A 12,052-nucleotide genomic window follows, 5' to 3' on the forward strand; every position below is an offset into this window, starting at 1 on the left:
TATCAACATAGCTTGGCAGAATATTTTGTGGTACAAAATATAGTTTCGGTGGGCACAGCTGCATTTGTCATTGTATTTATTTGTCATACATACCTAAAGTCTGAACTCATCTGTCAACTACAGCTGCATGAAATGACTCTATAGTCTAGGAGCAGGACACAGAGAAAGAAGTGAAAGAAAAGAATGAAGAAAAGTTATGTTATAAAAGGGAAAGTTTATGCCATTCTTCAAACTGTGCTAACAGATTTTAGAGAATCATAGTCAGCCAGTTTTAAACTCTATGAGTTCCTTTGATAGTTAAGCAGTACCTTGTCTTCTTCAAGGTAAGTTCATTGCATTCAGGAAGCTAAGTTTATCCAAAATCATCCTCCTGGGAAAATTGACAGAATTTCTGCTATAATTTGGTCTTTAAGAATTTGTTCTGTAGTCACTAAAATCCTGGGCTAATCATTTTTATAACTGAAATGTTTCTGTGCATCCAAAGCTCTCACCTCATTTTTAGACATACAAAGATTAGCTTATTAAGTGTATCTGGAAAATAGCTTTAATTTCAAACTGAAAAGCAGTTGTATCAAAGCAGACTGTTTGTCATGTTTACAAACAAACAAATAAAAAAAACCGAAATGAAAATACAATTGTCGCTATTTTTTATTCATGTATAATATAAGTAACTTGCATGAACCTCTGTTTTTTAAAGGACTGCAAACCTGCACAGTGGAAATAAGCAACATGTAAAAGGAACATAATTTGTAATATCGCAGTGCTCCTGATGTAAATGCTAATAGTTTATTTTGTGCTTGTAGATGTGGATGAGTGTGAAATTGGTGCTCACAATTGTGACATGCATGCCTCATGTGTCAATATACCAGGAAGGTTTAAATGTATTTGCAGAGAAGGATGGGTTGGAAATGGCATTAAATGTATTGGTAAGTGTACAGAAATGAAAGCTAGCTTTTCTTTTTTTTTTTTTTTTCCCTTTTCTTTTTTGTTTTAATGCTTGGAAACATTTTGTCCAAAATCATGAGTGTCGTGGTTTAAACCCAGTCAGGTAATTCGTTCGCTCACTTCCCCCCCTTTCTTGCCCTCCCCCTGCTCTCGGAGGGATGGAGAGGAGAATCAAAAGAATGTAACTCCCACGGGTTGAGATAAGAACAGTTTAGTAACTAAGGTATAACACTAGCCACTACTGCTACCACCAATGATAATAATGATAAAGGAAATAACAAGGGAAGAGAATACAACACCTCACCACCCGCTGACCGATAACTCGCCCCCCAAGCCCGACCAAGCTCCGACCGATACCTCCTCCAACCCTGCAGTCTCCCAGCCCTTCCGGCTAACTCCCAGTTACATCCTGGGCATGACGTGCTGTGGTATGGAATAGCTCTTTGGTCAGTTTGGGTCAGGTGTCCTGTCTCTGCTTCCTCCCAGCTTCCCCTCCTCCCTGGCAGAGCATGAGGCTCACAAGGTCCTTGGCTAAACCAAAACATCTCTATCAGCTCTGTTCCCGAGCCGAAAGTCAAAACACTGCACTGCACCAGCTACCAAGGAGGAGAAACATGACTGCTACTGCTGAACCCAGGACAATGAGTTATAATTTTAATGCTAAAATAAAATCACTTTAACCATGTATTTTCCAATGAGAACTTAGTGTATTTATGGAGAGATAAGTGTCTTTGCACTTGTGCTAGTTACCTTGACGGTTAATTGTAAGCCAAATATACTAACTGCATCTGTTACTACATCTTTTGCCCCTTATGTGCAGATCTTGATGAGTGCTCCAATGGGACCCACCAGTGCAGCGTGAACGCTCAGTGTGTAAACACTCCAGGGTCATACCGCTGTGCCTGTGCAGAGGGGTTCACTGGGGATGGATTGACTTGTTCTGGTGAGAAGTTTCAGAGAGAGCTGACATGTCACTGATTGTTTCTGTTGCGTGGAAGCTTTGCAAATTAGAGCTAAGGCCAAAGTGCAAGAGATTGTATGTAAGAGTGGCTTTTAAGATCAGGATTCTTCCCATCTGCTCACAAAATGCTAACAAAGGCAACTGATAGTTCTGTGTGCCAGATTGGGCCCACTGGGCCCATTTGTTGGGTGAAGTTCCTGTCTGCTGCTGCTTCCTCCTCCTCCACCTCCTTCTCTTCATTCCAATGTTTTTGAATGTGCATGTGCTGCTTGCCGTAGCAGGCACTCTAGTTAAGACCACAGAACACCATGTCTTTGGTACTGTTCCCCTCTTATAGGCCATGTCTGACCCAGGCAGGGAAAGCATCACGTTTTCACCCTCATAGTATTAGTGGAACAGGATTTGATCATTAAAAGAAATTTTAATGAATTGAAAAGGAAATTTTTTTTAATAATTTTAAAAGATTTTTTTTTAAGAAAAATAAATTACACTTTAAAAATATTGCCCATAATATTGGTCTTTACATTTGTTGGTTAAAGTTCATTATTACTAATGAACGTTGTTCAGCACACAGCAAGTGATACAAAATTAACTGATGTGTAAAGATAATTAATAATAGACTGCGTTTCAGACCTTCTAATTTTTAAAAAATCAGATCTGATACTAGGGATTGACTAATAAAATGAAAAAAAAATCATATTGAAAAATTTTTTGGGCAATCCTAAGCATATCTGACAATATTATGACCCTTTAGGATGACTGCAATGGTGAGTGCCTCATCATTCTGCTCTTTCATAGCTCTTTAAAAAATTATTTTTGGGACATACTAGGAGAATCCCCAATAGTGTGCAAAAGGTAGTTGCAATGTTCATAATTTTCAAAAAGTATTTTCTAAAATGCATATGAAAATATTTTTTCTATTTATGATTTACATAAGAAAATTTGCCTTTTGAATGGGTTTTGTGTCAAAGTAACACAACAATATATGCCAGGAGACAAAATCTTGGCACTGCAAGCAAAGTATTCAACTTGGCAAAGATAATAGTTTTGAATCTGAAAACTGTGCATTAAAGCAAACAAACAAAAAATATCTGTTAATGGAAAACAAGGAGTAAGGAATCATGACAGAGTGCAAGTAATTATTTTGGAGATTACATGTGTGCTTTTCTGCATTCATTCAGTTTCCATCATCTTCAGATAGAAATGTTTTCCTTTATATCAACAGTACTCAACAGCACTATTATTTTGAATGCCAGGATATTATTTATATTTTGCTAGTGACACAGGTAGTTTCAAAGAGGTTTTCTGCCTTTTACAGATGTTGATGAGTGTGCAGAAAATATTCACCTGTGTGAAAATGGACAGTGTTTGAATATCCCTGGTGCCTACCGTTGTGAGTGTGAGATGGGATTCACTCCCACCTCAGACAGCAAATCATGCCAAGGTAAGCCATTGGTACTTCAAGTTCATTTTCTGAGTTTGGATTGGCTGTAATAAAGCAAACAAGAAGTTCTGGAGGGACCTCAGCCTGGAAGCAGAATATTCAGCACGTGCTTCACCCATAAGTAATTTCTTCAAACACAGATTATTTTGCAGTGTAAATTATGTTGAAGGTGGTTTTCATCTTTTTATAAAGTTTTCCTGGCCTTGGTCCAAAAATCCCACAGTAGAGCTTTAGCTCAGTAATTTTGTTATTTTACTTTTTCCTCATCTTTTTGTCACTAGTGAAGAGCGTGTGGGATCCTGTGTTTGTCACTGTTTATTTAGTGTGTTTGCATATAAGACAGAAACTGCACCAAGTGACCTCATTTTAAAAAAAATGTTTTCAGGAAATTTTAAGTAGGCAAATCATTGCTATGTTTGACAAGTTTGTAACAGTCCTTTAACATGTATACTGGAGACTTTTTATCATCACCTTTTCACTCTCAGTATTGTAGCAGTTTTTCTGAATGGCAAAAGGAATTATTATCATTCTAGTTCAATTCAAATTCTGTTCCCTGTTGTGTTCTTATGGGATTTCTTAGCTTAATATGAGAGAATGGTATATTAGAGAAAGTCTTTTTAGCTGTTCCAAAACTTTTTAACTTACTTCATAATTTATGGTGGAAACCTCATAATGTCTTAAGAAATTAAAATTCTTGATGAGACATTAAAACCAAATGTAGTCTCCAAAATTCAGTCTATAACATGACATGTTCAAACATTCAGGTGTACATGTATGAATCAGGCTTATAGCTTTAGAAAAATCTGGATTTAGTACAATAATTTTAATGCAAATAATTCATCCAGTTTCTTCAGAAATCCCTTGAGATGTCAGTACATTAGCCTCTCAATGGTACAGTCTTTTCTGTAGCCTTACAAAGCTTCATCTGAATACAAGTTATGTTCATGACCTGATTTGGAGGTCATTCAATGGCAGCACTCCAAGGTACTTAGAAATCTGCCTTTAATTTCCAGTTTAAATTTACTCAGGACTGTTGGTATTTATCTTAAATTTCCTTTTCCCTTAACAATTTATATCTCTCTCCCCCCTCAAAAGTTACACCTCAAATGTTCCTATAGAGAGGCATTATGTCGCTTCTCAAGCTTTGGGTAAGGCAAGCAAGACAAGTTTAAAACAGGTATTTCATTACTCTTATCATTTTAATATCCCTTTTTTTACACCTTGTCCAGTTTTAGTTCATGGCTCTTAAACAGAGCAGCGTATACAGAATTTCAAATAAAGATTTAGCTGCACATTGTAAAACAGTATTAATGTTTTCCACTTCCCTGTCTCTGTTAAAATAGCTCACTAATACATGCTAGAGTTGCATTAGCCTTTTTCACAGCTGCTTTATTTTGGCAACTTAAAAGTCCTGGTGTCAGACAGTACCTGCAGGGCTTTTTTCCTTGCAGTTGAAGGTAAGTAATGTAATTACCTGCCTTCAACTCAGAAGGCCTTTATAAGTACTGTCTAAAACTAACTTTGCACTCTGTGCTGTTAATATGTAACTCCTTTTCTAGCTCTGTAGTTTACAAAGTCGTCTTATTTTCTGTGAGGGTCTTTCAAATTAATTTCATGTTCAGTTTACGTGAGCACAGAGACAGACCTTTAGATGCATTGTAGCTCACCTATATGTTGTCATTATGTAACAGGTTTAAAGTGGGCTTGAGAAAATCATGGCTAATTCTTACTTAGGTTTTTCTTTTCCCTCTATTCTTTCTCCAAGGAGATATAAGAAACTGCTGATGCCTACTCTCATTCTTTCTTCTTAGTATACATTTTTTCCTGAGGGTAGTGTTTTTAAAATCTTCTTTGCCATTACTAAGACATGCTGTAGACTATGAGCTAGGAAATTATTGGCACCTTTGTATTGTGTTATGCTTTATTCTGTTTAATGCTTATTTTGAAAGGAACCTGTTGGCTTTTTGCCTTAGCATTCATTTTGAGTCAGTTTTGCTAATTTTACTTCACACTACATAAACCAGGAATAACTAACAAGCAGCTTCATGGAGAATGCCTCACAAATGCCTATCCATAGTGTTCTACACAAAACCAAAAGTGATTACTCACTGTTGCTTTTTTTAAATTTTTTTTCAATTACATGCATCTTCATTTTATTTTAGTGCAACTGATTATGATATCAATATGGTAAAGCTTTGTAACTTTCTGTTCTTAATGTGTTCCTTCAGATATCAATGAATGTGCCTTTCAGAACATATGTGTATTTGGCACCTGTAATAATCTACCAGGAATGTTTCATTGTATCTGTGATGATGGCTATGAACTAGATCGAACTGGAGGAAACTGCACAGGTATATTTATTCTGTTCTGAAATATGTGAAGAATTACTTTTTTTTTTTTTTAATAACACCAAGGTAATTTAACAATGAGTTCAAAAAACATGCACTGTATTCTCTTGCAACAATCAGAGTGCATTTTTTCCCACTAAGCAAGCAATGTGTAGAATTGCGTGCTTTGGAGTGCATTTAAGAATGGAAGAAAAAGAATGGCTTCTTAAATATGCAGCTTTAAGAGGATTATTCCTAAATGTTAGCTGAATTATTAGTAGGGCTTTTTGTCAATTTCAGCTAAAATTCACTTGCATTTGAAATGTTCTTGCCCATTTTGTCTTAGAAAGTAAAATCATTCTTCTTTTCTATTCAGTGAACAGATTTAAAATGTGACCTTTCTATTTTAGATATTGATGAATGTGCCGATCCCATTAATTGTGTTAATGGTCTTTGTGTAAATACTCCTGGAAGGTATGAGTGTAATTGCCCTCCAGACTTCCAGCTAAATCCTACTGGAGTGGGTTGTGTGGGTAAGTAAACACTACCTGAAGCATTACAGCCAAGGTGATTGGTTTGGTGCAAATGAAGGTTGCAAGATAGAAAAATTATACCTTCACATGCTGTTTATCCTGTTATATAGTTTTCCAGAGATGGAGTTAAGTTATTTTAACTGATTAATGGGTTTTATAGTTTCTTTAAAATACACTTTTTCAAAATTTGTCAAAACACACATTATGTCCATTTCTATTCTCATAACAATCAATAATTTTCATTTAAAACCTGAATTTTTTTAATCCTAGGTGTGTCTTGGGACTGATTTATATGTTTAGCTGAAGTCTAAACGGGAATTAAAACTGGTTGTGGCACCCATTTGGCTGGAAACACAAAGTAAAAGACACATTTCACTGTAGTTTACACAATTATCCTCTCACACAGACAATGTGAATTTTCGTTATTTTTCACCTTTGCTACATGACACAGGACTGTTATGTATGATCAGCCCTGCAAACCCTGAATTATGGCCAAAGAATTTAAGTGATCTCTGAAGATGCTTGTGAGAATGAATTATGCTACTCTAGCTGACTTTCATTTCACTAAAAAATGAAAGTTTGAATTGGCACTCTGCTTTGGGGCCAGTAGTTGTCTCAGTGACATTTTTGGGAGGGGTCCTGTGTTTCCTCAAGGAAGACTCCACACTGGAAGGGAACCTACTTAAGGGTATATCTAGAATCCAAATAAGAGAATAAGCCCTCCCTCTTTCAAGAAAAAAAACACTAAGAAAGTGTTAGAAAATATCTCTGACCCTTATTTCTGTCCTGAAGAAATACTGCTTGGGCATTTTTAGTTTCTCAGCAACTCATTGTACAGAAAAAAAGTCTGCCAACACTTGGTTCTCTAGCAAACATGGGGGTTTGGGTTGTATGGTTGTGTGCTGGGATTTTTTCAAGTTCAGCTTCATGGGGTAGAAATGGATTCCACTTACATACCTGTGGGAGTAGCTACAAGCCTTAGGTGTACACTTACCATTCTAGCCAAGCTGATTCTTTGACACAGTGCAACAACCACTCAGTGAACATTCAGCTTTTGGTTTTGACAGAGGCAAACAAAGTCTCTGCTTCCCATGAAATTCCATTAGAGTGAGATAATAGAAATAAAACCCTAATCCATGAATGAAATGACACTTTAGTGTGGGGTTTTTTAGAAGCCCGTGAAAAGCTGGAGCACCATGTGCAACTAAAAACTAAAAACATAATAGTTATACTATTTTAAATGAGTACAGACATTGTTAGGTTTTGACCTTTTTTATTTCACCAGCAGTTCTTACCTGTCATATTTCCAGAGTGTTAAATGATTTTGCATGGGAAGTGGAATCAGAATTGTCATTCCAGTGCAGATATGCTAGTAGTAGTTTCTAGATTTGGTATGCTTTGAGTATTATCTGCTTTACTGATTCACACAGTCCAAAGAGAGAAGAACTGAATTTCTGTTTTCTTGCGATTCCTTATAGTCTCAGGACTGCAATTCCAATTTGAAACTTCACTTGCAATAACGTTTGTGTCACAGACACATAGTAAAACATCACCCAGTTTTCACTGCAAGGTTGTAGTAATTTGGAAAACAAACAAGCGACCAACCAAAATCCCAGAGAGGCTAGTAGGAAAAAAAAAACAAAAAAAATCCCAAAAAAACCAAACAGAAAAAAAAACTGAAAAAGCTTCTTGCTTCTGGAATGCACCAGGTGTGCTGAAAAATGTTCCAGAAACTCCTCAGTAAAGGACAGCACCTTCTGTTTCTCTTCAATAGCACTATCTCTTGCACACTTGTGCAAAAAAAGGCAGAGGATTTTGAATTCCAGTTCCTTTCACAAGAAACAGAAGTAGTACCCTTGCAAAGGGGAACATGGCACTGTGTAAAAACAGTTAATATGAGGAGTAAACCGAAACCTAAAACTCTTGATGGACTTGGCATAGGTGCTCTGCTAGAGAATTTCAGGCTCTGCCTTTGCTCCAAGGTCTATCATCTCATATTGTTCTTAGTGGGCCTGAGGTCTTGGGCTGAAGGTCTTCCAAAATGGTTGTTGTTTTTCACTTTTCCCAAGAAGAATGAAGTCAAATCTCTTCTTGGCTTCACTTAAAAAGGCCTGTGTCTGGTGCTATCACAAATGAATAGAAGTGAGCACTTCTTATGAGAACAGGAGCTAAGTATTCACAGAATAACCACATTTGGGTTGTTTCAGCTCAATTCCACAGTGAGAACAGGGTGTGCTCCTTTTAGAAAGGCAGTTCATTTTACTCTCTTCTAACACTGTCTTAAAAAAACCCTTCGCTGGCATATGATGATCAGTGATGTGAGGTAAATCTTGCTTCTAGAGAGATAGATATCGTGATTGAAGTATCTTTTCATCAGAGGCTCAGAGGTAGAGAATACATATGCCGTATTTGAGCTTTACATCAGTGTGCATTTATAGTGAGATACTGAAATTGGTTGTAGAATATGTGGGGCCAAAGAATTCGCTTCTTTTTCACAACCTCTGGTACAGTATGCTCTTAAAAGCCATGCATAGTCACCCAAACTTGTCTATTAATGCTTGAATTGGAATAAATTTAAACCTATTTGAAAGCTTCAGATTTTTCTCTTGACTGATGTTAAGAACCTTTAAAAGAAAAAAAAATCCAGTCTGAAAGTTAGCATGAAGTTGTGTTTTTATACCACACATATTAGGTGGTATATAAGGACCTTAAGAACAAGTAGTACCTAGCAATTGAGAAAGTTGCCTTCAAACTTTTTCATAGATATGTCCCAAACCTCAGGGTCATTTAAAAACCCGTGTCATGTCAAAACATTTATGAAACTCTGGAAATTTTGAAAGGATGAACTACCTACATTTATGATACTGTATTCATTTTACTCCATGTAAATTGCTACAGCTGTAGCATCTGGCTCTTGCTGTAGGCAGTAAATTAAAGCTGTGATATTTCTTAGGAAAATATGCATTTGGGAAATCATTGAAAAATTTATTTCTAAGTTTCTTAGTTATACCATTAACAGAAGTACTAAAAATGCAAAAAAGATACCGTGGCCTTCATGCAGCAAATTTATTAAAAAAAAAAAAAAAAGAGTGCATTTCTGTGCCTCGAGGTAAAGTTTAATAGCAAGTTAATTCACCAAAATGGTCTTTAGAATCTTAACAGTACTCTTGAGGAAATTAATTTTATCTTATTTGACTGCAATAAGAAATATTATAATAATTGACTGTCCTCTCATTCCTTATATTTATGACTTACTGCTAGTTATTTTCCATTTATAAAGAACACATAGACAGTATATGCAGCAGTAGGAAAACTCATAGCTCTACTTCTCTTAGATTCCTTTGCTCGTTCTGCTGATGCCAGCAACTGTCTAAATCATTAAGTTACAGTTTGAGTGCACTAATAACTAATTTTTATCAAACCTACTGCACATTTATTTCATTTCAATGTTGATTTTTGGAGAATTTCTTTTCCAGTAGATGAACTCTTCCAGTGACATGACTTTGTTCTGTAATTCCACAGAAAAATATGTAAATTCTTTTAATTCTTGTAGAGACATAGCCTAGTCACAATCAGATTATGGAGAAGAAATACTTTCCGCAAACTGCAGCAAGGTTTCTGATGTCTGATGTTTCCTGGGAAGAAAGACTGGGAATAGTGTATGTGCTACATTAGAGTATGGTGTGACTTTGGAAAACATGCAAACATTTTAAACTCATCTCTGGGTACTTAGGAAGCTGAAGCTAGTCATTTTCCTTGCTGTCTCTCACAGCATCAGTAACTGTCAGTGTTCATGAGTGTTTTGAGCTTCCCAGTGACTTCAAAATTACAATGTTATCTGAATTTCTGCTCCTAGATATGAAATGTTAAAATGAGCTCCTGCTGTTTCTTTGTCGTGATCATTGTGTGGAGCTTTGGTCATATGTGCTTCATTTGTAGATAACCGTGTTGGCAATTGCTACCTGAAGTATGGACCACAAGGGGATGGCAGCCTATCCTGCAACACTGAAATTGGGGTTGGAGTCAGTCGTTCCTCATGCTGTTGCTCTCTGGGAAAGGCTTGGGGAAACCCCTGTGAGACATGTCCCCCTGTAAACAGCAGTAAGGAAATGTTCTCTTATTCTGCCCCCCTAGAAGATGCTAAGAAGGGACAGAAAAAGTATTTGAAATCTTTAACTGTGTTACTATACATGTATTCATTTATTGTGTAAGAAACTGATTTTCTTCATGAGGCAGTGTTCTGGCACAGTTATAAAAGAAAATCTGCCTGCTGCCGTCAGAGGGGTGATGCAGCGGTATGGACCTGAGTATCAGGAGACCTGACCTTTAGTCTTCTGTGACTCACTTGGTGCCTATTCTCCCAGTAGTAACTTTAGAAAGCACTTGCCACTGGACCAGGCTGATGTAGTTTGTGTAGGTTTGGGTATGTTATTTGCTTTTACTTCTGTCCCATTTAAAAAAAAAAAAGATAATAAAAAGTAGTTGCAGATACCCTGATTTAAGAATGGAATGGATTGCATGCATCTAGTAAGAGTTTTTACTCAGCTGCTCCATGTTGGTGGGGAAATGAAAATAATGTTTAGAACTGAAATCATGGCTTTAATTTGGAGAGCTGCAGTAGATGTCAGAGAAGAGTGTTGGTAATGGTTGGGTACCTATTTCTAAGTCACTCTTGATTACTTTCAAAACTGATACCTGATGATAGCTGTCAATTTTTTAGACCTTTGAAGTTCTTTGAGTGAATAATGCAACATAAATGTCGAGCATTTTGTTTGTAACAGACTCATAATAATTCAAATTTTAACAACTGTATCAATGTTATACTGACGTTTCATTTTAAATAACCAATGAAAATAGAAAATATGTGCCTTTATAAAGGCACAGTACAGAGAAAACAACATTGTGCCTGCCTTAAGAGATTCAAGTTCATGGTAATGTTTTAAGCACACCTCTTAATCTTACCTTGATTTTCTACTAGTCTAATGTTCTACCTTTATTTACTGTGAAGAGGTCAAGAAACATAGAAAACCAGTGATCATAGGGAAGACACTAATTAAAAACACAAATGGAATTTTATCTTTCTGTTTGTTAGCATTTTAATCTTCATATGACTGACATGATCTTTCTTGTAATACTTTAGCAGAATATAATACTCTCTGTCCAGGGGGAGAAGGATTCAGACCAAATCCTGTCACTATTATTTTAGAAGGTGAGTTTTTCATAAATTACTGTGATGGCTGGAATTAAAAAATGTATCAGCTTTGGAGAAATATATACTGGAACTGTATTTATCACTACATTTAGTGCAGAGCAAAACCCTCTGCTAATATGAATTGGACAACACCATGATGAAAAGACATACTGAAAAGAATATTGAAGAAGTCCAACAATATTTCAGTAGGAAAATACCTTCTGTGTGTCTCTTTACTTAAATCGGTCTTTGATATTGGCCCCCAAAGGACAAGTCATTTATGAAAATAACAGCTTATCAGTGGAAGGTCTGAGTTCCAGGAAATACTCATTGGACAAAGAATCTCTGGTTCCAGTGAGTGTGCAGGAATGAGAATTTTTAGATGCCAGATTCTGTAAACAGTAATGGAAGTTGAACTCAATCAGCTCATCACACTGAAACTTGAAGAGCTATTTGAATGGAAGAGAATGAGGGTCTCATCCATGTTTTCATGAAGTGCAATTATTAAAAAAAAAAACAAAACAAAACAAAAACAGGAAAAAGTCCACATCACAGTTAAAAGCTACTAGCTGGTGGAATTTCAGGGGAGTACTTAAAGTCTCTTGTTTCTTTTCATTCTGGAATGAAAATGTGGTGAGTTTTGTTCTCTGT

At 36.3% G+C, this 12,052-nt stretch overlaps 1 protein-coding gene across 1 annotated transcript in view; it reads left to right on the forward strand.

The window, feature by feature from the left end:
• Nucleotides 1-12,052, forward strand: part of FBN2 (fibrillin 2) — a 156,549-nt gene that overhangs the window by 105,937 nt on the left and 38,560 nt on the right. The window contains exons 32-38 of the mRNA XM_061475626.1: nucleotides 804-926; nucleotides 1,766-1,888; nucleotides 3,225-3,350; nucleotides 5,579-5,701; nucleotides 6,088-6,210; nucleotides 10,150-10,311; nucleotides 11,351-11,419. Of these exons, the coding sequence (XP_061331610.1) occupies nucleotides 804-926; nucleotides 1,766-1,888; nucleotides 3,225-3,350; nucleotides 5,579-5,701; nucleotides 6,088-6,210; nucleotides 10,150-10,311; nucleotides 11,351-11,419 (849 nt within the window). The remainder of the gene's footprint in view (nucleotides 1-803; nucleotides 927-1,765; nucleotides 1,889-3,224; nucleotides 3,351-5,578; nucleotides 5,702-6,087; nucleotides 6,211-10,149; nucleotides 10,312-11,350; nucleotides 11,420-12,052) is intronic.

This window comes from Pezoporus flaviventris, unplaced genomic scaffold (genome assembly GCF_033815535.1).
Source record: "Pezoporus flaviventris isolate CSIRO_AGI_PZ_B2104156 unplaced genomic scaffold, CSIRO_AGI_Pfla_v1 ptg000086l, whole genome shotgun sequence".
Classification (NCBI taxonomy): Eukaryota; Metazoa; Chordata; class Aves; order Psittaciformes; family Psittacidae; genus Pezoporus; species Pezoporus flaviventris.